We start from the raw sequence: 25,320 nt of genomic DNA, 5'->3' as shown, positions 1-25,320 counted from the left end.
ATTTATTCACAGCTTGAGCTCCCCTGGGTGGATTACTACGCGCTATTTACTAAACTGATTACAAATATTTAATTAGGGCTTTTATTTTAGGGTATTTTTTAAGGCAATTATTTTTTTTCAACTGATGGTTCCACAACTCTGAAGTTGCGTCAAGGACCTATTTGGGTAATGGGTAGCTAGGAAAAAAAAAAATGCACGTATTGCTTTTTTGTTTGCGTTACAGAAGCATATAGATTCCCCAAACGTACCATTTTTTACTAAGGGACATGAAGTGTACATTGGTCTCGGGTTACACAAGGAACAAATGGCTTGTGAAGTCCAGCTGGCATTTTAAAATACAATATTTAGAAACTGGGGGTAGGAAAATGCAATGCTCATATCATCTACGAGGAGAGAAAAAAATGCAAGCTACCGCTCTATGTAGTTATGGGTGTAATAAATGGGTTCTCAATGTGACTTATGTCCCGTTCTCAGATGAAAACAACATAAATCTTTTGGGTGGAATGAGCGCAGTTGTCAAATGGGTTGTCCTTGGGGATTCCCCTTGGTGTCACCACCTCAGATCCAAAAGCAGTAGTAATCAGGGGAAATGATGACAGTGAAAAGCAATGTTCATGTAATACTCTATATTTGCCACTTTTTCATCATGTCAAGGTCATGCTGATGTTCAGATCAAAACAGGGGAAGGAGACCACATGGGACAGGAAGCGGCAGCAGCGGGGACGGAGGGAAGATGAATGGAATAGTTGGAAATGTGTTACGGTGCCAAAATGAAAACAGATGGAAAAGAGTTGTCTGTTTTGGATTAATATGGATTAAAAGAGTTGGGGGGGTTATGCACACAGTTGTGTCAGGCTTCCGACTTCCTCATTTGGCACTCCTCGCTATGTGATGAAGAGGCTGAGCAGACGAGAAGTGGAACAGGGATGACAAAGTAAACCCAAGAGGCACTGTGGGAGGTGAGTACATTTTCCCTTTTTTTTTAATTAAACGTATTTTGTTTATTCACATGTTAACGTTACATGCAGCCTAGTGCACAACTAGGCGATTTCTCTTCTGTTTTGCTACTGATCGACTACCAATCGCCAGAAGTTTGCAATTTTTCTTATGGGGTACCCTTTGTGTAAGATTTTCAACTGTGCAAAAGCCTGATTTCTGTAATGAATCATCAAGTCAACAGTTATAGAGTAATAAGTAAAATTAAAGCCACATAAATTTACCCAAATTCAGCATTTTTATTGAGGAGTTTAGCTGGCTCTATGGACAGTAAGGAATCAAAAGTTTGGAAACCCCTTCAAATTCACATTTATAATAATAAATAGCAAAAAAAAAAATCCACATCCTTTGACCCATGTGTCTTCACCCAGGCATGATGGCGTTCTTTCAGCAAATGCGCTCCCCCACGCTGTCCTTCATTCAGACTGTTGTGTCTCTCTGCCTGGCTGCCATGGCGCTCACTTCCTCCTACTGGTGTGTGGGTAAACAAAAAGTACCCAAGCCCCTGTGTTCACCCACCAAGCACAGCAAATGTATCCCAGTTCCCGGCGTGTCCAACTCGTCCAGCATCCAGTTCTCTTGGGAGACGGGCGACGACCGCTTCGTCTTCCCAGTGTTTCACACCGGCCTGTTTTTCACTTGCGAGGAAAACATCTACACAGATGCATGGGGTGAGTTTTCAAAACATACAGTAGCACACTATTCAAACTGTGAAGCGACGCTGTGAGATGTTGATGAAATGATAACAAAGTGGGGAAAATAACAGCTCATAAATGTTCCATAATTTCATGACTAATTGCCAGAGCTGTTCATAATTCTGCAATTACAGACATAATGTTTGGATTGACTGTCAGAGATCTTCATTTAACAATATATAGTATTTCATCTTATAATTGTAGTTTAGAGTATAAAGTGCAGGCACGAGCGAAGATAGACAGGGGAATTATCAGATGGGAAGACAAAAAACAGTATAGCGTACTATGCACCTCCACCAGTCCAAACATGGCATTGCAGTCAGTTTTTTGTTTGTGGAATATACAAAAATGCACTTGTTTTTGACCATTTCAGGGTCTCACCCATTTCCTGTGTTTGGTAATGTGACATTGGCAAGCTGAGCCATGATTTGTGCTTACCTAAGCAGCTGGGATGTCATTTTCAGTTGACCGGAAGCGGCAAAATGGGCTGCCCCTGAAATGGCTACAAACAAATGGATTTTGCTCATTTAATTCTTACTCCAAAAACTCAATGTAGATAAATATTCCGTGTTAAGACTAGTAGTGCGGCATAGAATTTATTTTTGTAAAGATTTTTTGGCTTGACTTCCCCTTTAAGCCCCTGCTTCATTCATCAATATTTGGGAGGTGGGGGCTTTGCCATTTGAGTGGGATATGTAGACATTTATATGTGTTTATTCACTGTTTTGATTGTGTTATCAAAAATGTATTAATTCAGTTATATTTACCTATTACTATTTTAGTCATGATGGGTGCCTTATATTTTTTTTATTTGAGCACCTGCACCCCCATGTGTATCTCTATATGCCTACAAGGTATTATATTTGAATCTGTATTAATATTTTCCTCCTATGAATCCATCAATTTTCTATAGCTGCTTAGCCACATTAGGGTCACTGGCGTTCTAGTACCGATCCCAGCAGTCCTCGGGCAGTAGGCGGGGGACACCTTGAACTGCTTGCCGGCCAATCGCAGGGCACTATTTTCCTCCTATTAGCGTTAAATTGAGCGGATGGAGCTGGAATTTAATCAAGTGCTCCTTCCTCATGAGTTTTCCACCGCTATTGATGTAGGTGCGTTATTCCCAAAGTGAGATGAGGATTCACACAAACAGGAAGTGAAGACAACAAATTGGGTCACAGAGGGTGTGTAAATCCAAGGTGATAATAGGGACTGAGCTCCTGGTTTCGGTTAGGTGCAATTTGTGTGGGTCAATGTCTGTGTGTGAGTGTAATCCTAAAGGGGATTATCTTAAGTGTGTGTTTTGCTTGTGGAGATTTAGTCTTCAGCAATATGGCTCAATCACGGATCAGAAATCCGCAGAGCGAAAGGTCAGGATACACAAACACAAGTATCATCAGAATTGTATGACCTCACAGTTTCCCTCTGTACTATATATTTTTTCCGAATTTCTGTTCCAGAAGAGAAGTGTCGGGGATTCTACACTTTGACTCCAGGATCTGAAAAAGGTGACTTTTTCAAAGCGTCTCTTCCGTTGATTACCTTGTAGGTTCTTGACGATGCCTTATTCTCTCCTCCTGTTCCGTTTCTGTCAGCCATGATGTGGCTATCGCTCTCCTTGGAGCTTATGTACGTGGCTCTGCTGTTCATCAGCTGCATCCTGCTATCTGTGCAATTGTGCATCAGGGCCTGGTTCCCCTCCACTCAGCGATGGGGCCAACTACTCAATGCGTTTGCTGCCGTCTTTACAGTCTTGGGAGGTGCACAATTGGTTTATGCGTGATTTGATGTTTCGATGTCGGTGATAGTCTTGACTATTTTTTCATTTTTTTTGTATTCTGTTTTTCCAGGTCTGCTTGGAATGGTGGGTCACATGATGTTCATGCAGGTGTTTCAGACCACCGTGTCATTGGGGCCAGAAGACTTTAAGCCTCACAGTTATGGCTATTCTTGGGCATTTTAGTGAGTCCATTACACATGCTGCACACACACATATGTCCTAACATATGTCCTCATACCGTCCTAACTGATTTTTGAAGGGGGTTGTGTTTATCAGATTTTTTTTTGGTCTCGAACTTCATGTACAAGTTATCTCAACTCAGTTTTGATAGCAGAACTTTGGCAAATAGTAAGCTATTGTTAAAAAAAATAGGCTCCAGGGTATTTCATGCCACTCCCACATTAGGTTAGCTGTCACACCAAAAAAAAAGTGATGTATTTCTAAAAATGTATTCTCTTGCCTTATTAAAAGTCTGCTGAATTCAATGCTAACAGACAATGGAGAATGGCATTAACATGTTTATGGTGTGCGAATCCTGGTGGCCATGACAGGCATTCCTGAAGGAGCAGCAAAATAGAATTTTGTTTGACAAACTGTTTTTTTTTTGTGCGTTCTGTTTAATTAAAATAAATGATGTTGTTACTCCTTTATTATTATAGTTATAGTGGTTTTTATTCACCTTAAAAAAATGTACAATACAAGTGCATTACTGTATTTTCCGCACTATAAAGTAATGCAATATAAGGTGCACCTTCAATGAATGGCCTATTTTTTAAATTGTTTTCAAATATAGGGCGCACCATATTATCAGGCGCATAGAATAGAAGCTACCGTAGTGGCTGGGATTGCGTCATGCATCCACTAGATGGAGCTGCACTAAAGTCAACAAAAGCATCAGATAAGTCAGTCAAACTTTTTTAATGGGCAATCCGAAATTAAGATCAGAGATGAATTGTACGGTTTTGTCAAACCGAAACACAGGCCACTTTGATTTGTATCACATTCATATTTCGAGCATAGGTAAAAGTAAGATCTTACCCTTATGCCCATTAACCGTTTCACACAGTTAATATGTTCCCTGTATGTTTCTCTTTCAGCGTGGCCTGGTTTGCCTTCACTGTCTGCATGTCGGCCGGCGTCTCCACCCTGAACAACTACACAAAGAAGGTTCTGATGGTGGGAGCCCGACTAAACAACAGCCTCAACCCCTTCAACTTTGTGGGGCTTCTACCTCCGGCACCTTATTTTGCTCCTCCAAATTCTGGCATCCCCCATGCCTACCACCAATCCCACTCGCAGATCTCCCATTTGTCCCCTTACTACGATAAGCCATCACCCAAGTCGCCACGTCCCGGTAAGCCTTCCCACTCTATTCCTCTACCCCACTCGGTATCCTTCCCTCCTCCATCCTCCCACCTTACATCTGCATCCCCTTCGCACCGCTTGTCACTCCCTTCCCCATCTCACTCACCCAGATCGGCCGTTGTTATCCCCGGACTTCTGAACTGTCACGGGGAGAACGTGAATCCACTTTACACAAATCAGGAATATTACAGCCCTCTCTAAACTCTTAAGGTGCATTTCATTTGATCAGGTGCGAAAACAGTTACAAAGCTCAGGGAAAGACCAAACTTTGCTGCAGTTAAATGTAGTGCAAAAAAGATCCAACCTCAACCTATTCCTAATGAAGTGTGGGTTGGTAAATTAAGAATCCATTCATTTTTTAAACAGCTTACCCTGCTGGAGTCTATCCCAGCTGACGCCGGGCATTGATAGATCACAGCATGAATTGGTTATCAGCAAGGTTTTTATGGTGAACGAAAAAAAATCTTTCAATGAAGATAAAAAAATGAGAATTTGATGGGGTTCAGAGGGCTAAATTGTAAAGGAAATATCTGGTGTTCCTATTTTTGTGTCTATTTTCCCCCTGGTTAATTTTAATGTACTATGCCATGTTAGGAACAAATGTGATGTCATGCCATTCCTTGCACCCACCACTTGCTATTGAATTTTTTTTTATTCCTCACTCGATGAGCCTAATAATGTGCCACAGAAAAAGTGTGTGAAAACACACACACACATACACAATAATACTCTATTGCCTATTAAAACAAAATCTTCACGTTACAACAATCGGTTGGAAATCTCTTTTTATTATAGTAAAAATAATTGTCATCGTCATCCGTGATGAGAAACAACAAAACAGAACAGCGTTAGATATACAAAGCATAACAGGAAACATATTTACATTTTCTACGTAATGACAGATTTGTGTGTCGATTCCCAAGTCAACAATGACATTCGGGAGGCAGTGAAGGTGTACATTTAAAGAAAATTGGTTTAATCGTTGTTACCACATCAAAACGTTAACATTTTATAGTGTCTTAAAAGCACAAAATCGAAGAAATCAATTATAATTGATAGGTTTATATCTCTAAAAAATATGACCGTTACACTCCGATATTAAATAATTCCAAAAAAAGCACAACCTCGAGACATCAAACATATCGGCATTGCGTAGTTCTCTCATTGAATAATCCTTAAATCTATTGTCATTTATGACGGATGCCATTGTGTCAGGAAAGCACCAGAATTAACTTTGGTAACACATCTTAAAGCAAGACCATAAAAAAACACATAAATTGAAGTTGATAAACAAATAAAATACAATATTGGGAAAAGAAAAACTTGAAAAATAATACAGTACTCCCCATTCTTTTTAATCTACGTATATCTAATTTTTAAAAGTACATACACGAAAAAAAAAAATCACAGATTTTTCTTGTTAAACCTTTTTAGTTGCTGAAAATATTGAGGGATCTTTCTTTCATTTAGCATCACATGCATATTCAGGCCAAATTGTTTGGAAATAAAATTTCAATGCGACTTACATTGGTTGTGCCTATACTTGACTGCCATTGCGGAATGTTGCAATCTCCTATTGCTCAGTTTTTTGTTGTTTTTTTTTTTTTTGCTAAAAGAATAGATCCAACATTTATGGTTGGATGATGTCATGCCTAGTATTATTCTCATGCAGTCTTCTTGCGTAGCACAAAGTAAGTGATGGCGGAGATAAATGTGAGCGCAAAGGAGATCCATGCCAAGATATAGCTGTGGCCGTAATTGCCGAAGCTCTCGTCGATATGAAAGCGGTCGGTGTAGATGGAGGCCGCAATCATGATGCAGAGACCTGAAAGGAAGGAGGGAGCCGTTCAGCTGTTGTCCAAAGAATGCTCTTGCAAGACAAAGGGCCAACGGCCTCCAACTTACAGGCGAGGGCTTGGAAAATGCCAGAGATGGTGAACCTCTGTCCTTTGTCCAAAGTGAAGAGCTGAGCTACAAACACGAAGATTCCCAAGATGGAGAATATACAGGCAAGCACGGATGTGGCTTGCACTGCCTGGAGGTAGTCTGCAATGGGAGTCGTAAAGAGCGACACCATGAAAATGCGCGACGTAGTCAGCATGGCCGCAATGAATATATATGACACGGGAATAAATATGTTTAGCGCTTAACTTGAATATCGAAAATATCCGCGAAACTAAAAACACATCGCAGATGTTTGACCCAGTTTGAAGTTAGGTTAATTTGAAAAATTGAATTCAAACAAGGCTGAATCATTTGATGCTTCTGCTCGCTTTCAATAAACTTGCAAGCTGATTTGCATTCACATGCTGATCCTGCAAGAATTAGGGAGCAGCATGTGTGCATACAAACAGGTTCTTCCTCTGACTGATGTGAATTTGTGTGTGCCTTACCCTGTGGGTAGTGGGACCCTGTTGGAAGATCAGTGTAGTTCCACGCTCCATTCATAAATATCCACCGGGCCCACACATCAGTGGAGAGGTTGTCGGCCACCCACCAAGCCTGAGGAACAATATAAAGACAATTTGTTTACTATAAAAGTACAAGCACTGTCCCTTGAAACTCAGTTTATTTGTTATCAAATCAATATTCTACATTGACATGAAATAAAATGGTGTCAATTCACTTTGATAAAACAACCTTCAAAAAAATCGCGTCGTTCCATACAAAGCGACCTACAACGTTGGAGCATAGTGACCCAAATAGGCATTCTGTTCGGACCAAACATGTTTTTTTTTTAACTGCTAAGAAAGAAAGAAAGAAAACCTAGCACTCCCATCGTGTCACAAAACATCTGCGGTGTGCATGTGTGCCATTTTAGCCTTGTGACTGATATCAGGAACTTGGCCGGTTACTCTGCGTGAGTGTCTGGGCATGAATTTGGCCCACAGTAGCCGGTGATATAATTTTATATCTGTGGTGTCCATTTCAGTTGTCATAGCTGCTTTTTGCCGCAATACTAGTGGGTAAAAAATATTCGACTGTTGCCAGGTAAATCAGGCAGTGGGTAACATCAGCATGTTGTCACTTCATTAATAAATATATGTGATAAATACGGACATACTATATTGTCCTTAGGTGTGATTGGGTGTTTGAATGGTTGTTCATCTCTGTGTGCCCTGCAATTGGCTGGCAACCAGTTCAGGGTGTCCCCAGCCTACTACCCAAATTCATCTGGAATAGGCACCAGCAAGCCTGCTACCCTTACAGGCTAAAATTGTGAAGTGCTGTTATGCCGTACAGCTGCGTACTGGCCCATCTGAAGCACTGAGAAGTGCAATGGCATACTGGCTCCAGTCTTCTCATTTCATTTGAGAGACACTTTTTGAAGACTCTAACCAAAATTTCAAGCTAAAAATTAAAGTTAACCCTGCCCCTTCCTGCAACTCAAACAACATAAAGCTATCCAAATGATTATTTACAATTTGAAATACTCATAAGTAAGTTGAGGTACCACGTGAAGTCTTCGGTATAGAAAACTGCGCGAGGAAGCGTCTACTGTACTCCTCGTGTTCCGACAAGTTTGCGCCGAAAAATCAAAGCGCGGAATGTGTCGGTCGGTGCGGCATTCCGCACGTCTCGCTGAGGTATGCTGCGCTCGCTACTACATCGGCAGCCATGTCACATATTTGTGCCTGAGTGACAAGTATGTGCAGGCACGTCTCCCGCAAGTGTCACCTGCAATTTAGAAGCAATAACAGGCAGGCGGCCACGTGCTTCGCCCATCTCTCATCGTGATGTCAGCTCTACCCCCCCGAGCCCCCACAAAGAATAAGACAATGTGCTGCAGTTGCCAATCAATCGCTCGTCAAGGCGCTTTTTCGCTGTCACCGAAACATACCACTGCAGAAATGCATCTCAGTCATTTTCAAGTGCTTTTGCGGTTTTGCGTGCCTTTAAGCCTTGCGGCTATGAGGAAGCTTTGCGTGCGGGTGTGTGGGCAAACAGGTACGCCTGATCTCAAATACTTACATTATCGATGGTAGCCACCAGGAGTAGAATAATGCCAATAATGTGCAGGGCAAAGATGGCGGCGAGGAGAATCAGCATGATGGCGGTGCTGCGTGAGAAAAGGACAGAGAAGCTGCTGAAAAGTTGTTTCGCTGCTTTTTTTTAATGTCATACGGCAGCGTTATTTGAATTCTAACCAAACAAGAAGTCATTAAAAGTCAAATATGACTGCTTGAAGATGAGCCAGTAACACACGCCCATCTTCATAAACACACACGAGCCGAGCGAGGCCGAGCCCTGGCTCGCACTCATCCCTTTGGTTTTTCTAACTTCTAATTACTTTGAGTTATTTCCAAAGCACGAGCGCTGCCTTTTATTTGCGAGGGCCGACTACAACCGACTCAATCTTGATTACGCGTAAGGAAACTTTGAGTGTGTGAAGGAGGGAAGCTCGTGGCGGGAAGATGAGTTTGGACTTGCCTGCTGACGCCTGCAAGAAACCTGCCACTCCTTAAAATAACTGTAAAGAATATTCCCCCGCGTGACAGGGCCTAAACTTATCCCTCCTCTAGTTTGAATTTCTGCACGCTCCCAAAGCGCAAAACCACACTGGAACAGTTCAAGCTCATTCGAAGCGCATTATGATATCGTCAATGTACAATCGGCCACTCCCTGCGTGAGCACTTTGACGAAATATTTATATGTTATTCTTTTTAGATGACAAAAAAATGCTTGTATTTTTTTGAAGCGGCTAGACTGGGTGTGAAGTATGGAAGAGTCGCATCTGGAATGTGCTGCCTGTCTCCACAGTTTTAAAAGGAGTGGTCAAGGGTTGGGCCGAGTCCCTCGTCTCACGCACGCACGCACGCCCGCAGCCAGGAGCGCTAATGCGGACGCCGAAACACGTGTTCACGCCCTACGCATCTACATGAATGTTTTCCCACCTTTTATCTGCCTCGAACTGCTACGGTGAAGTGAAAGATTGAGTTCCCAAATATTTGCCTTGTATAATCTCTGCCTGAGGCGGCTTGGAGTACAAATACAGACGCGCTCTTCAGCTCTTTTTCTGTCACGGGGTTTATATTTTAATGAATTACTGGAAAAGGATATAAATAAAACTAGCAATGCCGGGAAGTTGGATATTGGATACGGAAAAACACACACACACACACACACACACTTACACTTTCAGCAAAAACATAAAACACATTGCATGTTCCTGGCTTTTCTACAGAAATACAGCAAATTGACAAAATATCCCTAAATAGACATTATTTCAACTGATAACGAACCACTGGGTGCACACATCCGCACTACTCATCGCCATGAGCAACCGTTTATCAAACGTATTCATTGTGATACAGAATTAGCAAATTAGGAATCGTCAACTTACTGTTTGATGGCTGTCTGTCTCGAACACTAATTTCAGACTCAGCCTGGCAAAGTACAAACATGAGAGACTACCCGTCCGCCTACTTTTGCCCCACCTTCTTTTTCAAGTCCACACCCCTCTCCCCAACCCACCCCAAGTTTCTACTCGTCCACCTCGAACCCCCACGCCTCCCCCCTGCCGGCCCAGCCCCTCCTCTTTGTGTCCACACACACTCGCACAAACTCTTATACAACATACTTTCCTCCTTTGGTGTCTCCTGACTTTGTCACTCAGCTGATGGTGGTGATTTTGTTCTGGGAGGGCAGTAGATGACTCACTGAGGTTTGTTTGGGGAACTCCCTAACAGTGGACATTGGTGAATGTACGCTGGTTACCATGGTGACAGCCTGGCCAAATCATAATCACATACTATATGGACAAAAGTATCGGTCATTACACCTACAGAAGTTCTCCAAGTTTGCATCTTAAATGGCTTACTATGTCGAACTTGAAAGGGCGTGCCTTCATTTTTTCCCCAAATTAATCCGGAAGGTCATAGGTCAATAAAATGACCGCAGATTGAATTGCGCAGCGGTCCTACTGTTGTGCCCGGTGGGTGTTTTTATAATTGCTGTAGATACAAACACAAGCGCGGAGAAACCTAAGGTTCCAACGGGATTTCTCCCCGATCAACACCCTTCTTTTCCTGCTTTTGTTTCAGAGGAAGAAGTTTGAGGAAGAAAGAATGTTGTTGGTTGCAATCGAGAAAGAGGTGGGGGCAAATGAGTGCATGTCGCAGCTTGAGTGAGAAAGAAGGAGAGGAAAAAAAAAGAAGAAGGGTGGGGAAGAGACTGCTGGAGCAAAGATATCCAAGTAAAGGTAATGAGAACTGGAGGAGGCTGTCTCACACTATTAATTAATTATTATTCCACATTGCTCGTTTATAGCTTGTGGTGTATGGTTTTAATGTTTCCAGTGAGGCAAAGTCATCTGCCCCTCAACCACGTGTAGCGGCAGCACATTCTTTTAGTAAAAGGGAAAATTTAGCGTCCGCCGCCTCATATCATGTTGCTTAATATACGGCAAGCACATCATTACACGTTTTTAAATGTCGTCCATTTCAAAGGCTAAATCGCATGCGTTATTGAAGTATTTACTGCGCTATGAATGTTAAAAACGCCAAACGTGAAGTAGGAAAGCATGATATCAGAAAAACTGATTTTTATCAACCCATCGAAATGCATTTGGTAAACAATATGATAGCACTGCTTAGAGACGTTATTTTAGTCAGATATAATCAGCTACACATTGAGTAGGACCTGTTTGTGCCCTTTTGAAACACTTAGAATTAGGGATCGACAAGTATCGATATACACACGTATCCGTATCGGGCCGATAACATTCAAAATACGGGTACTCAAGACGGCAGCCGAGATTAACGTCAGCAGCTCTCCTGGTTGTAGGGATGGGACCAAACGATAATCCCACCAGACGAGATATCTCATGAGGTTGAGATTAAAATTGTGTTTATATTTTTATTTTAAGGAAAGACACCCATAACTGAAAATGAATGACATTTGGATTATTCACAGATATTGGGGATGACATGATGATCTGCAACGAGGTGAGCAACAGCATGTTTGTAGAGTATGCATATAATGTTCGGCATGTTCTATGTTTTGTGTGATGTCGTGCTGAAGGATCACAATATAGTGTTTTTTTTTTTCACTTTTATTCAACTTTGTCTATTTATGCTTTTTTTGTGTGCTATTTTGGAACAAATAAGGTTTCTTTTTTCTTTTTGTCAAGGGGTGTGGCACTTGGCATTAGTATTAGTGACTACTCAAGAGTTGAGTTCAAGTACCGATCCGAAAAAGTAAAAACTGAGTCACAGGAAGGAGTAAAGCTAGACGCTGCAACGGCCGACCAAAATAAAGCGCACTCCTGCCATTGCGTGTATTATTTGGTGTGTTTTTTTATTTTGAAGTTAGATTTTGAAGCATGTTTTTAATATGTGATGTGATTGCTCAAATGTTTGAGATGTTTGAAATTTTTCAGTTATCAAATATGGTTCCGTGCCCGATAAAGGGATTTGCTTACTGTATTGTTGCGACATTATCAGTCACCAAAGCTTACGATCGGGTGAATGAAAGCAAACAGTCATTTCCTTCACATATTGTCGACTTGTAAAAGCACTTATTCATTTTTTCGACTTCTCGTTATACAATAATAGATCGCCGTCTCTTTGGAATTTCAACTGCTTTATCAACACAAAGAGCTCCAGTTGGGCCACGCTCGCATCACAACCATAAGATGAAGTAAACGGCACGATGATAAATCTGTGATTAGAAATGCCGCGTAAGACGCAAGTGAACGTCGTGTGGAGCAGAAGAAAGACGGAGACAGGATAGAGAATGCGGTCAAACCCGAAATGCGTCCTGGGCGTGTTGACCCCACCTTTAGGTGAGGTAAACCAACCACTGTACCGTTCACGCAATGCGATAGAACACTCCCTGACGTCTATTCAAGGAATAGAAGTGGTGGAAGTGCTGATTTATTAGGGCAATCGGATGATGCAAGACGTGTTCGGCTACTGATGCCTTTTTGTCTGGGGGGGGGGCGTAGACTTGGCCAACAAGCACAAGTCAACTAATCACATGCCTGTGTAGCTATTGAAAAGACCAATGGGGTAGCTTGCTCAACAAACAGCTCTTTGTCATACTGCAACGCCAATGAGTACTGGAAAAACCAGAATCATAAAGCATAGTTTGAACAGCGTGTGTGCGCGCGTGCACATGTAAAAATGGTGAATCCGTAAACTCGAGTGCTCCCAAGCATGCCTTGTTCTATTAAGTTCCTGTTTGGAATTTACTGCGGGGTCTTATGAGCAATGAATGTGGGGCACGATCTGCTATTCAATGCGCAGAACTGAGCTATGCGGCTCTGACGTTTTTATATTTCCCCAGAATGAGTTACATGCCCTGTCACGATAAGAATTCCAGAAGCTTTTGAACAATCAAATGCACCCTTATTAGAGCCAGAGAGCCTCGCTTCGGAAAACTACGGCCTTTTAATCGCTAATGCGAAATCTTCATCCCTTCGACGGAATCGTCTCAAGTCTAATTTGTTTGATATCCGAGGTCGGTGGCACGCCATGTGACAACTGTTTGTTGGATGATAATTCCTTAATGAAGGTGTTTGTGAAGGGAGGGAGCTTTTCAACATGGCTGTGGGAAGTAAAACAGCGCGCACATGCCAGACGAGTGAGCCCGACCGCAGCCAATCAGACGGCGGCATTACACAATAGTAAAACTCCTCGTCTGTGGTTCCTTCTTCGGTCCGCTCATTCCTTTGCTGCCTTGCACGTCACACCCTGCCCAAACGCATACACACTCTCATTTTAAAAGCAAACAGTAAAGTGTCTATTATAAGATGCGGTAGTTTGAAATATTTCGGAGGTTAGGAATTAGGGCGAGCTGGGGCTTACCTCTAGGGTTCAGTTTGGTGTCCTTGTGGCCTTCCTTCCGGTGTGGGCGAGCAGTTTTTGATGGTGATTTGCTGCTGCACGGGCACGCTCCCCAGTGACACATATGCACGTTGTCGCAATCGTAAACCCGCATACGGGATACACATCTGGCTCGTGACACATCGGCTCCAGATACAAACAAAGACAAACACTTACTCATTCACCATGGGAGTGACACCGAAATCGTTTTCCCCATACTATAGTATGTTTAACAGAATCGGTCATCGGTTTTATTTCTCTGTATCCACGCCTTATTTGTTTATACTGTTGCCCTCCGTTTCATTAATCTTACTACTGTTGGAAAACTTGAGGTCATGCTTTTGTTGTAATGTTTACACAATGTTTCCGAGTATGTTGGCTATTTTGGGTGGGAGCGTACTTAGTAAGATCTAGAAATCAGTATTCTATAAATGTGGTGCTAGATAGTTCAGTCATAGTGGCACGGCGCTAAATGCGGCTAGCATATGTGCCACACAGTCAGAGATTCTGGGCTTAACTCTTCTGAAATTTCACTCAGTGGCAGAAGTGATTCTATAACCCTTTTTGGTCATGGGCATTCAATCAATTAGCTGGTCAGTAGCAGCTTGGCTTTAATATTTAACAGGACATAACAGCTAGCTGCATTCCATCTCAAACAGGAGACAGTGGTGTTGTCTCTGACCACCCAGCTCATGACATAAACAGCGAGCGAAGATTAAAATGAAATTCAGCAACAATGAGGATTGCTCAAGTGGTGGAAATATATTAGGTGAGAAATGTTCCAAATAAGCCAGACTTGAGATATTTACCTGTTAGACCACAACTCTGGTGGTGGTTTACTCAGTCTGTAAATTAAGTATTCTTGAAATATTGGATAAATGGTAAATTTGACTTAAAAAAACAAGTTAGAGTGAGAAGCATTCTTCGTAAAAAGGAGCTTGCTTAGCACAGAAGCAGCTCAATTTATAGCTTATCACATAAATGCAAAGCACCTAGCTGCGACTGCAGCCACAGCTAGTAACAATGACATAACAAAGATCTTTGCTAAACTAAACTTACCCCGCGTTTGAGGAAACGTGCAACAAACAGAATGGACGTTGTATTATTTTAATGTTATTCTTTAATTATTAAGTGATTACCAGAAGAAAGCTGCACCATTCCTCCTGCATCTGTTATGGAAATGAATGACTTTTTTTTGTTGTTGGATATAAAATCAAGCTTTGGATTTGCCACAATAACAAAATTTCTCTCTAAAAAAAAAAAACGGTTGTGAGGATTAAATAAAAAATATTTAAGAGCGGTTAAAAAGAGATTAATTAGATCAATTATTTACCGATCATAAAATAATTTATCTCTTTTTTTTTTTTCCACCTGTGCCTATTTGACATTATAGAAAGGGACAACCTATCGTCTCAGTCCATTGTTGCACAGAGCACATTTCCTGATTCATATACACAATGACAGGGCCAACTCCCATTTTCAAGATGGCCGCACCCATAAAAGCAGGCTTTCCCTGCAAAAATATCTCAGAGAATTCACTTGGGAGATTGATAGAATACTTAAGAATTAAACCTTAGGAAGTAATTAAAGCTTTATCTTGGTTTTCAATGTATCTGCATGCTTGTGTAAGTGAATTAGATTTATAACCATAAAATGTTGATAGATCAAACACATGTTTGAAGTTCCCGAAAATCAGAAGAAAAACGCAATATCTGCTTCAGAAAAAAAAATTGAGTTACATTTTGAGTCACTCTTCTTCAATTGATTTTGAAAGTATTTCCTCTTACAAACAGCTCAGGCGAACACAAAGTGCGGAAAAAACTTCATTGAAAATCGAATTAAAGCACCAAACATTAAGAAAAGCAAATTAGGCTCAAGTGTAATGATTAGCACATCTCCTGTTGGCCGCTTGCCTTTGGGCTGAAGTGAACCGAGTAAACTTGGGAATCCATTAAAAACAACAGACTTAGTGGCTATTGTAGTGCAAAGTTGAGCTTTTGCTACATTAATGGCCTCCACTTGAGAAAATGTGAGACTTTCAAACAACTCACAGTTAACATTCAGTTTAAAAAAAAAAAAAAATCACGTTTGGCCAGGCTGACCCGTTTCCATGGTTACCAGCCAGCGGTTTTTCATTCTTGATTCACCATACCTCACCCCCACTGCTGTGTTTTTCTGTCGGCATAACTACATTCAACTCCAGTTTTTTCCTCACGTGAATTTAGTCCTTTTTGGGAACATTTCTGCTCCGCCTGTTTCCTGTTGAGTGCCACCCCTGTGTTTAGACTGCGCCCACAAACTCCCTCTCTCTCTCCCTCTCTCTCTCAATGAAATGCAGACATGCACACTGTATTCTCACTTCAATTCGAAAGAAAACAACTCCAGGCTGTAGCTAGGCAACTCTAAAACGTGAGTCATCCAACTGCCGCACCCATCGTCTACTGATCTACTGCAACACACACACACATACACACACACACTCAACTCATTTTAGATTGGCACTTGAGAAGTTTTCAAATGTAGTTAAACTCAAGTATGACCGTAGTTCTCACTCCCAATTTATAATATAAAGCCGGATATTTTTCAATGGAGTGGCGAGGGTGACGCAACACAAGTAGATGTGAATGTGTCATTCTTTGACATGCCATTCAGTCAGTAATTCATGAAATTAAATTCGCTCAAGTCCAGAAAAACGACCATTACACTCACAATAAAACGTGAGCAATTCTCAGTAAAAAGAAGTAATTTTCTGGGCTTAATTTGCAACCCATTTTATTTCACATATCAAAATTTGCCCCGAGTTGTAGGGGTGGCCAACATACCCTTGACCAACATGTAGCTCCGCCCCTGGGCTGTCTGATTGTAAGGTTATGGAAAGCAATGGCGTTCACTACAATACTAATACAATACAATTATAATTTCTACTGCATGGTTAGTCGGAGTTTAATATCCCTTAGACAGACAGACAGACAGACAGACAGACAGACAGACAGGAGCAGCGGGAGAGAGAAAATGCAATAGGACGTCCTCTAGTGGATGCAAGGGCGCATTGCATCTGAAAAAAAATCTAAACGAACTTTAAAAACCAAAATGAACACAGTTGTATTTTTGTTCGGTTGTTATCATCAGCTATATGATTATATTTTATTTGATTATATTTCTTCTAATTATCTAATATTGTAGCTGTCTTTATTTTTGGCAGTTTACAAGTTTATGCAGACTATGGTACCACTGTTTTGATAGCGTGTTCAGTGATGTTTTTACTTTCCATGCAGCACTGTGAAAGTTACTAAAAAAGGGAAGTGTTTTGTGTGTAGAGAAGAGTTGTTGTTGTTGTGTCAGATTTGGTAAGTACTTTAAAAACTGACGACAGAAAAAGCATTTTTCCTTTTGTACTTGGGTCTGTACTTTGTAACATCTGGGCATAAAAGGCAAACGAGCATATATAAATTATATTTCTCATGTTTTTTTTAAAATACCATTTTGTCAAAAAGTAAATAAATATGTATTGTGTTCATTTCCAGCCATAGGAGCTTTTGAAACCACTGCGTTCTGGTCACATGATGGCTGTTCTGTCATGCAATATTTTTCTTTCTTTGCAATTTGTTTTCACTTTTTGTTTATTTAATTTTCATTTGTTTCATCTTTTCTTTTTTTTTGTTTGCAATGTCTATTCTGTTTTATTTGTTTTTGTGATTGACATTTCAGGGCCGCCATAGAACATATTAATGTAATGTCTGTTTTTTCTTTCTTTAAGCTAACTAGGTGTTTTTTTAGTGTCATTTGACCTTCCTGCCAACAAGCCAAATTTTGGTACTGAGGCTTGAATCCCTCCTTTATCCATCCTTAGAGTTTTTACTGCATGAGATTGCATTTTAGAATGTCCCAACCTGCCATAGCTTGACAGAACTGCATTGTTCTGTCATGTGATTGCTGTTCCTTGTCAGTCCACTCTCAAGGAAAAGCTAACGTGAGGATGGCAGGTCAGCGGCCGGGTGTCTTGGGAGATCTGGCAGAAACTTCAGCCCGAGGTGGATTGTGGAGACAGCGGCATGACCCCAACTGTCAGGAAGAGACGAGCCGTACAGGTCTTGCTGGACCGAGGTGAACTCTCAACTACTACCTCCAGGTTTACTCTGCGATTTGAAGTTGTCTTGCACATTCGTTTTTCATCTGTATCGAAAAAAAACTTTCATTTTGCTCCCTGCTGATGATTTAGTGTAGCAAGAAGATTTTTATTCACTCAAAGAAGGGAACTCCTACAAGATGAAAGCCAGCTTTGAACTAAATCTTATCTGTCAAGGTCGTCTCATTCTAGCTACAGAGAGAGTTCTCATGTATGATAATTGGAAGGTACCTTGTTAAAAAAAATCAATAAAAGGCGGTCAGTCAACATGTTATACTAATGAAGGCTGAACCCTTATTTTCCATAACAAATACAAAAATGACCAAATTGAGGTCAGATTGCACAAGTGATATGAATGCTACTCGAAATTGTGCAACATTTGCACAAGTGAAATGGAAAAACGTCTATAGACGTCAAAGATCCACTTTAACAAGCCAGCGGCAGCACGGTAATTTAAAAATCAATCTTTGATTAGGATCTTAAAATCAAACTTAATGTTAAACTGCCTTTACCGTATTTCCAAAATGACCCAGTCTGTAAAGGAAGTATTCTTGAAATATTATCTGAACTCGTTGAAATAAAGACACAAAAATCAGTCCTTTCGTACAAATAAGTGTCCGTTTTATTTGTTTTTAAATGTCAAAATAATATAGTGCAACACCAAGTTTCTAATACAAAAAAACCCCACCAATGAAAGGCACTGAACACCAGCAAGTCTTTTACAGAAAACATTTCTCTGAATGAAATGAAACAGGTAAGTTTTCCTAGCCATCTTTTTTTTTTTGCCTTTTCAAAATTCACCTTTAAAAAAAATGCAACACTGTGAATGTAACTACCTCATATTACAGAAAATAAAGCAAGTTGTCTAATGACTACCAAAGCAGCACTACCAAACCGTGACGTAGTATTACAGTTTACATAATCCGAAATGTAAATCCCCTGCAACATGATAAACGATCACTCAAAGCAAGCACTTCCATATCAAAATATTGTACCAGTTACCGGCGTACATGGCAATGGGACCTTGATGAGTGAGGAATGACATGGGAATTCTCCTAGTAAACAGCGGAGTAGTGGGCCGCCACATCCATCAGGTGCTTCTTGATCTGTTTCAAGAGGATAATGGCGCACACCAGGGCAGTGATCTGGCATGCAGACAGAAAGTAGGGCAAATAAAGCAAGGATGAATGAAGCCATGGATGCCCCCCCCCCCTCCCTTTACGACAGCTAAGACTAAAGTCAAAAGTTCGCTAAAGTTTAGCACTTGATATCATTTACATTTTGACACCGACCAGGAAAAACGTAGTGATGGCAGATCATGGAAAAAAGGGAAAATTAATTTATTAATGGAAATGTGAAAGAGCTTAAAATACAGACGTGGGGTTAAAGCACAAGGCTTATAGTGTGTCCGGTATTTGACCTAGTGCTGTCAAGTGATGGAAGAAAAATCTGTCAATTGTCTTATAATTCGAAATTAACATTAAAATAAAACATTATTCATCCCGTGTATCGCAGATGTGCTTCAATGCGGGGTGTTGATTAGTGTCTTGCTATTTTTAGCTGTGGCTGCAGTCGCAGCTGGGTGCTTTGCATTTATGTGGTAAGCTAAACTCGAGCTGCTTCTGCGGTAAGCAACGCCTTCCGACAAAGAATGAATATCACTCTACCTTGATGAAAGTTGCTGCCAGGTTTTTATTTTAAGTTAACCCCTGGGGGAAATTTGGACCGAACTTTTTGATGTGTGATATCAAAGGAAAAGCATACAAAAACAAAAACACAAGGCTAAAATAGTGCTCAGATTCAATCTATTAGATTGTCAGAACATGATGACTATCAATATTCCACGCTGCCGTCCCTTCTAAATGCGTGCAAACGGGAGGTTGGGGGGTCCACCCTATAGGTGTCAAATTTAGCCCATGTCAGGCTCATTTACTGCCATTCAAAATTGGAAATATTGATAATTTTGTACATATTCAAAACATGATCATCTTACAATAAGAACAATGTTAGAGATTAAGTACAGTAGAACACCATTAAAAAATAAACATTAAAACTATGACTGTAATTAACTAATCACAATTGATATGTTAATCTGACAGCCCTAATCTGACAACCACGTTTTATTGTGCAAAAGTGAAGAGATCCATGCATTTTTAATGAAGATTTCCTATGATTCTTGCTTAAATCTACATTATTAGAAGTATGGTCAACTACAGACAAGAAAAAAAAGCGAATTTTAATATTCCCTTGTGTAGCCTTAAGTAATATTTCTTTTGAACTATGGAAGTTAAAAAACAAAAAACATCATGTCAAACAGACTAAGTCTGAGGCACAGTGATGTTGGCTTCTGCGAGAGGAGTGAAAATGACGGGTTGTTGGTAAGGGTTTGAGCTGGAGAAAACTTCAGGCTGGGATTCGTTAGGCAGGGATGGAGAAGCGTTAGCCAAGACGATGTACTGAGGTGAAGATAAGATGGACTTGTCGAGCTTCTGATTGAGAATCCTGCTGCATATTAGAGCAATTATCTTTGGAAGAAGATAAAAAGCAGTGATCAAAGGCAAGAAAATGCGTGAAATGGATGAAAAAAAGAGGAAAGAAAGAGACCGGTTTAAGTTAGAACAATGAACATATCTATGAGCAATCACTACTTCTATTAAAACATTTCTCAATTTTTCAAACATTTTTTGGGGGTTTTCATCACAAAGTATTGAAATAGAAACACCCCCTTGTTATCATGTTTACATTTGATCAATTTTATTTGATCGAATCCAATTTCAATTTATTGAATATACATTTTGGAATTAGTTTCCTCCCACCACATTTTAACCTTGATTGTTCTTTTTCCTACTTTAAAGCCAGGATAATTTCAGACAATCCAAGATGTAATTGGCTTAGTTTTAGCTTACCAAAAGAGCTGCTATTCCGATAAACAAGCCCATCACCATTGGTGCGTTACTGTTGAAGAAATCAGTGATAACGCCCGGGCATGTCTGAAAGCAAAAAGTAGAAACTGAGCACATCCGGATAAAGCAGTTGCGCTAAATCACGGTAGCGAAATACTGGGCATCTTACAGGCATGGCGATGTTCTCCAAGAACCCTCTTGGCTTGGGGCAGGTCTGTTTGACAATCTCCAACAACGTGAGGCCCGTCACGCCGCAGCAATGAAGCTGCACGATGCAGAAAAAGGACAGCGAATCATCAACCTCCATTCCACGCTTTTAAGGTAGTCATTTTCATACAGCGCCACTGGTGCAGTGGTGCTGTAATTGTCAGGGGATTATTAAAATGGCTGTCTACATTGTTTTTTCTAAATCACAATAATTAATGTGATTTAGGAGAAAAAAAAATCAGAACGTCGTTTTCTAACTTTATCTTCAGGTTAAATTTTTTTTATATTGGTGCTCTGGTGTTCTAGATCTGACAATAGTTTTTTTTTTCCCAGCATTTATTTTTTATGCCCTGTCCTTATCAATGGTTTTTTTTCATGAATTTGGGGAGTTTAAGAAATTAAAATATTTAAAAAAATCTGAAGGATTTCAATAGGCATCAATAGTATGCAGATTTTCTGATCAACCTGGTCTCTAACGATACCAAATGAAACAAAATCTACATCACATGACAGAGATTCACATGTTTAAACTGTTACTCATGTTACCCTGCGTGAAAGTTTTTTGCGTGTACTTGTTAAGGTACCCTGTCAGTGAAACAGGTTACGAAAAAAAAATATAATTACTAAGAGTAACAGTACATAAACTAGAATGACATAAAAGTAGTATTTAAGAGAAGAGATCTCTCACCATCTCATGAATGAACATGAGTGTGACGCCCATGCCAGCATCTCCGCTGACTGTAAACAAAGTATAGAGACTATTGTAGAACTCTGTCACCTTCATCCCAACCTTTAAATAACAAGGAAAACTTTTGGTCAATAAAGTTATACAGCATTCACCGCCGATTTACTCCAAAAAAGAAAGAAAAAAAAACAAGTTAAGAATCTGTTTGCCCCTCCTCCTTACCTCCTCCCTCCTGGTGTAAGCGAGCACTCCAACAACGATCTCTGCAAGCGCCAGGATGAATAAGAGGACAGAGAACTGAAAAAGCAAGTCGGAATTAGACTGAATTTCTTCACCTCATAATAGGTTTAAGACATCATTTCCATTTAAAGGTGTTTCCAAACTTCTGAGTGTCACGTAGTTTCATATAATGTAAAGATTTATAGTGACTCTTGTATGATATTTTCTAAATATTTCCTGCAGGAAGAAGTGTGCTAAAAATATTCTTTTTTTTTTTTTTACCAACATTTAAAAGAAGACATTGAGGGGGAAAAATGTTTTGCTTTAATAGGAAAATTATTTTTCAGGACTGGGCGAGATAATTGATATAGCTATATATACTTCAGTATACAATTTTTTTTAACTATTCTCTAACCCTTTCAGATTTGTCCATGCTTTCAGTCTTCTGTAATATTGGTGGACATTTAGACGCCTGAACACATTTTTAAGATCCGTCGAGGGAGAAACAAGGTCAGTGATAACGTAATCAAGGACGCAAGTTTCTCACACAAACGTGTTCATTTGTCTCGCTGTACCTCCTATGGGAAGATGACCTTCAAAACAAGATAAGAATTGAATGTATTTGCCAGCACTTCAAAGTGCGTCCTCACTGACATGCAATTTGCTCTTTAGCAAATTTGTGGACAAAGTAACATTTTTTTTTCAGTGTATTAACAACCTTTAGGCAACTAGCAAGCAGGACTGCATTATGGCCAAAATAATAATCATGATTATTTTGGTCAATATTGAAATCCCGATTATTCATCAAAATGTCAATTTATTACCCTTTTTTTATACAAGCAGTATACAGTATAAACAAGGCTCCAAGGCTTGATACTTACAAATAATAATAATAAACTAAAATAAAGTAAATAAGAATTAAAACAAATTCAGCCAAAGGTATGATAAAAACTTGGCACACGGGTCATTTTCGGTCATTTCAAACCCAAATTATTCCAATTTTTTTGCCTATCGGATTTTTCAAAATGGGTCTCTATCGACAGTCGGGAAGTAATGCCCCCTAGTGGTGGGATGGAAAAGTGCTTGATTTGACCTTTAATACAAAAAAAGTGTTTGACTTTTTAATTGTTAATATCGCCGAGGATCATCTTAATTAATCGTGGCAGCTAACATCATCATCGCGATTAAAATTAGATTAATTGTGCAGCCCAATTAGCAAGTTTAATTCCCGCTGAGAAGCAGGCTAAACTATTTTAAACTGTTGTTAAAATGGACTGGTTAAAAATGAATACAATAGTCCAGGCACAATACGTATCCAATAAATTTAAATAATCTAAAGAGGAAAGCGTCTCACCACTTGTAGAGCACATTTCTTCTCGCTGCAGGCCCCGTAGTCTCCGACTGTGACCACCAATAACATCACTGTGCCAAGCACTATCAGTATAATCACACCTTTATCGCAAAAAACAAAACAAAAACAAGAACAAGTTTCAGCAAAGAGAACATGAAGACATGGGGTGCATGCACTCGTTGGAAGAAAAAAAGAGATGCACATTCCTAAGAAAAAAAAAAAGTCTCATGTTAAATGGCCAAGGCCAAACTCACCCGACACAAATGTGCTAGATTGAAGCTCCTGTATTTCAAAGAGAGTTCTGGTGCTGTCACTGAACCTCAACCACAGGCCCAGGCCCAACAAGGCAAAGCCCAGCACCTGCAAAGCAAAAGCAGCAAAAATTTATTTATGTGGCGTATACTGTAACCCTAACCCAAAGAAGTCAATTGAAAGGGAACAAAAATAATCGGATCCGATCGGATCCGGATAATCGGATCACAAAACCTTTGTGAAAATGAATACCTGTGAAGTCATTCCAGTTCATAAAGCAACATCCACATCAGAAATCTGGCTGAGAAAATGATAACTTGCTTCATAGTCTAAAACTCTGGATGACCATCATTTTTTTCTTTTTTTTAAGATGGCTCCCACCTTGGCTCTTGTCTTCCGTTCGCTCTCCCTGCGCAGACGCTTTATTTTTTGTTCGATTTGGAATGTGGTCTCCTCGAGAGGTGAACAAAGTAAGAATTTCACATGTGACAATGAATCTCTTTGAATCTTTGAACTTACAACGTGGAACAAAATTAACACTGAATTTAAAGGGGGTTTTAAACTTTTGACTGCTACTGACATCTAAAACATTTTAATGGTACAAGAGTACCATAATCTTCATAGCTACAATTACATTTAGAAAAAATAAATACTGTCATTTAAATTTAGATGAAGTGGGACTCTATTCATTAGAAAGGAAATAAAAGATCAAATGTGTATGTGTGTGTGTGTGTTTTATCAAAGTCTCTAAACAAAGTCTTGCACACATGTACATTTAAAGGTCTTTAGTTTGTTAAAAGTTATTTCAGTGAAGGAGTTGAATCTGTACTTCCGTTGGGTGTCTCAACAGCAGGAAAATCGAACTTGGCTCTCGTGCTGTCTAATGTGGAAACGAAAACGAGCCAACAACTTTAGTACGGAAACGAAACTTAACCGAGACCTCACTCCATTGTTCACCCAAGTATTTGTAACTTTCTTTTAACAAAGCTTAAAGAACAAACACCGATTACTGATTCAAATTCATCAAATAACTCTTCAAATGCGTACAAACGGAAGTTGGCTTTAGATGTAATATTAGAGAAACAACCCCTTGTGAGATGATCATGTTTCGAAGACAGTCACAGTTTTTCACAGTGGAATGCAGACTTACCGCAAAAATCAGGTTGAAGATGAAGAGGATATATTTGCAAACGAGGCCACATCCGTCCAAAGCCATGATCACGATGTGGGGAGTCTGTTAGGGTGATGTAAAGTAAGCCGATGTAGGGGCATCTTTTTTTTTTTTACAATTTACACATTGAATATACATACGCATGCTTGCATCTCGTCAATTCTATTTTCCAAATAATTTGGTGTACGAAAACCTGGCAAGCAGGGTTCCTAACATTTTCGTAAGCGTACAAGCCCTAACTGGATAAACCATTAATATTTACCGCGAATCGTCTATAAATGCTAATAATTTCCATGCTTCCGACACATACCTGTGTGAGAAGGACAGAGGACGATCAAATACTGAACTCAAAATTCGGTAAACTGTAAAAGCAAAGTACCATTTATCCCCGCCTTTTAGGGTGGGTTCGACAATATGATTGGCTGAGTTGCTGTGACCGTCACATTTGAAAACCAATAGAGCATGTGGAGAGGGTGCGAAATGGGGGAGGATCCAACAGCTGAAACGAAACTTAAGGGAACCAAAGCGCTAACATGGCAATCCAAATTATATATATATATATATATATATATATATATATATATATATATATATATATATATATATATATATATATATATATATATATATATATATATATTAAGGTCAATTTAAATGCATAGGCAAGTGGTTTACAGATAAATGTATTGCAGGTGTCAAACTCAAGGCCCGGGGGCCAGATCCGGCCCGCCACATAATTTTA

The 25,320-nt window shown here is 40.0% G+C and overlaps 3 protein-coding genes and 1 long non-coding RNA gene across 9 annotated transcripts; 2 read left to right on the top strand and 2 right to left on the bottom strand.

The window, feature by feature from the left end:
- Positions 1-79: 79 nt before the first annotated feature.
- On the top strand, positions 80-18,467 carry gsg1 (germ cell associated 1). 4 transcript variants are annotated; one of them, XR_015868074.1, is made up of 9 exons: positions 82-959; positions 1,368-1,667; positions 3,152-3,199; positions 3,287-3,451; positions 3,542-3,653; positions 4,569-4,825; positions 10,881-11,038; positions 11,752-11,783; positions 17,612-17,746. XR_015868074.1 is itself a non-coding variant. In XM_088436019.1 (7 exons), exons 2-7 carry the CDS (start codon positions 1,370-1,372, stop codon positions 17,770-17,772), a joined length of 1,041 nt encoding a protein of 346 aa, XP_088292145.1. In that variant the 5' UTR covers positions 80-959; positions 1,368-1,369; the 3' UTR covers positions 17,773-18,467. The 4 variants fall into 4 exon arrangements, 3 of the variants coding, with proteins under 3 accessions (XP_088292145.1, XP_088292144.1, XP_088292143.1); XM_088436019.1 differs by lacking the exons at positions 10,881-11,038; positions 11,752-11,783 and having other exon boundaries at positions 80-959; positions 17,612-18,467; XM_088436018.1 differs by lacking the exons at positions 10,881-11,038; positions 11,752-11,783; positions 17,612-17,746 and having other exon boundaries at positions 84-959; positions 3,155-3,199; positions 4,569-6,361.
- On the bottom strand, positions 5,607-10,260 carry emp1b (epithelial membrane protein 1b). 2 transcript variants are annotated; one of them, XM_088436022.1, is made up of 5 exons: positions 10,181-10,260; positions 8,809-8,896; positions 7,230-7,338; positions 6,742-6,882; positions 5,607-6,661 (listed from the first exon to the last, which is right to left on the bottom strand). In XM_088436022.1, the coding sequence occupies exons 2-5, from the start codon at positions 8,884-8,886 to the stop codon at positions 6,501-6,503; spliced, it is 489 nt and encodes a 162-aa protein (XP_088292148.1). In that variant the 5' UTR covers positions 8,887-8,896; positions 10,181-10,260; the 3' UTR covers positions 5,607-6,500. The 2 variants fall into 2 exon arrangements, with proteins under 2 accessions (XP_088292148.1, XP_088292149.1); XM_088436023.1 differs by having other exon boundaries at positions 10,177-10,241.
- On the bottom strand, positions 18,390-25,017 carry cd9r (CD9 molecule related). Of its 2 annotated transcripts, none has more exons than XM_088436020.1 (9): positions 24,889-25,017; positions 24,558-24,641; positions 23,410-23,515; positions 23,159-23,256; positions 21,808-21,882; positions 21,589-21,690; positions 20,863-20,958; positions 20,697-20,780; positions 18,390-20,315 (listed from the first exon to the last, which is right to left on the bottom strand). In XM_088436020.1, the coding sequence occupies exons 2-9, from the start codon at positions 24,621-24,623 to the stop codon at positions 20,109-20,111; spliced, it is 834 nt and encodes a 277-aa protein (XP_088292146.1). In that variant the 5' UTR covers positions 24,624-24,641; positions 24,889-25,017; the 3' UTR covers positions 18,390-20,108. The 2 variants fall into 2 exon arrangements, with proteins under 2 accessions (XP_088292146.1, XP_088292147.1); XM_088436021.1 differs by having other exon boundaries at positions 18,390-18,935; positions 24,889-25,010.
- LOC148410812 (uncharacterized) lies at positions 20,842-24,048 on the top strand. Its single transcript, XR_015868075.1, has 3 exons — positions 20,842-21,014; positions 22,228-22,314; positions 23,778-24,048. It is a non-coding gene; the product is annotated as an uncharacterized LOC148410812 (long non-coding RNA).
- Positions 25,018-25,320: the final 303 nt, after the last annotated feature.

This window comes from Hippichthys cyanospilos, chromosome 16, assembly GCF_059441005.1.
Source record: "Hippichthys cyanospilos isolate Australia breed blue-spotted pipefish chromosome 16, RoL_Hcya_1.0, whole genome shotgun sequence".
NCBI classification, from domain to species: Eukaryota; Metazoa; Chordata; class Actinopteri; order Syngnathiformes; family Syngnathidae; genus Hippichthys; species Hippichthys cyanospilos.
This window is presented reverse-complemented; position numbering and strand designations above follow the sequence as displayed.

Excerpts from the sequence above, each read along its gene's own strand:
- gsg1 (XM_088436017.1), top strand. The coding sequence starts at position 1,370 with ATGATGGCGTTCTTTCAGCAAATGCGCTCCCCCACGCTGTCCTTCATT. Across the intron at positions 3,452-3,541 it reads CGTCTTTACAGTCTTGGGAG|GTCTGCTTGGAATGGTGGGT; the intron begins GTGCACAATTGG and ends CTGTTTTTCCAG. Across the intron at positions 3,654-4,568 it reads GGCTATTCTTGGGCATTTTA|CGTGGCCTGGTTTGCCTTCA; the intron begins GTGAGTCCATTA and ends TTTCTCTTTCAG.
- emp1b (XM_088436023.1), bottom strand. The coding sequence starts at position 10,241 with ATGTTTGTACTTTGCCAGGCTGAGTCTGAAATTAGTGTTCGAGACAGA. Across the intron at positions 6,883-7,229 it reads AGGGTCCCACTACCCACAGG|ACTACCTCCAGGCAGTGCAA; the intron begins GTAAGGCACACA and ends CTCCCATTGCAG. Across the intron at positions 6,662-6,741 it reads CATTTTCCAAGCCCTCGCCT|GTCTCTGCATCATGATTGCG; the intron begins GTAAGTTGGAGG and ends CCTTCCTTTCAG.
- cd9r (XM_088436020.1), bottom strand. The coding sequence starts at position 24,623 with ATGGCTTTGGACGGATGTGGCCTCGTTTGCAAATATATCCTCTTCATC. Across the intron at positions 23,257-23,409 it reads ATCTAGCACATTTGTGTCGG|GTGTGATTATACTGATAGTG; the intron begins GTGAGTTTGGCC and ends TTTGCGATAAAG. Across the intron at positions 21,691-21,807 it reads CTTACACCAGGAGGGAGGAG|GTTGGGATGAAGGTGACAGA; the intron begins GTAAGGAGGAGG and ends TGTTATTTAAAG.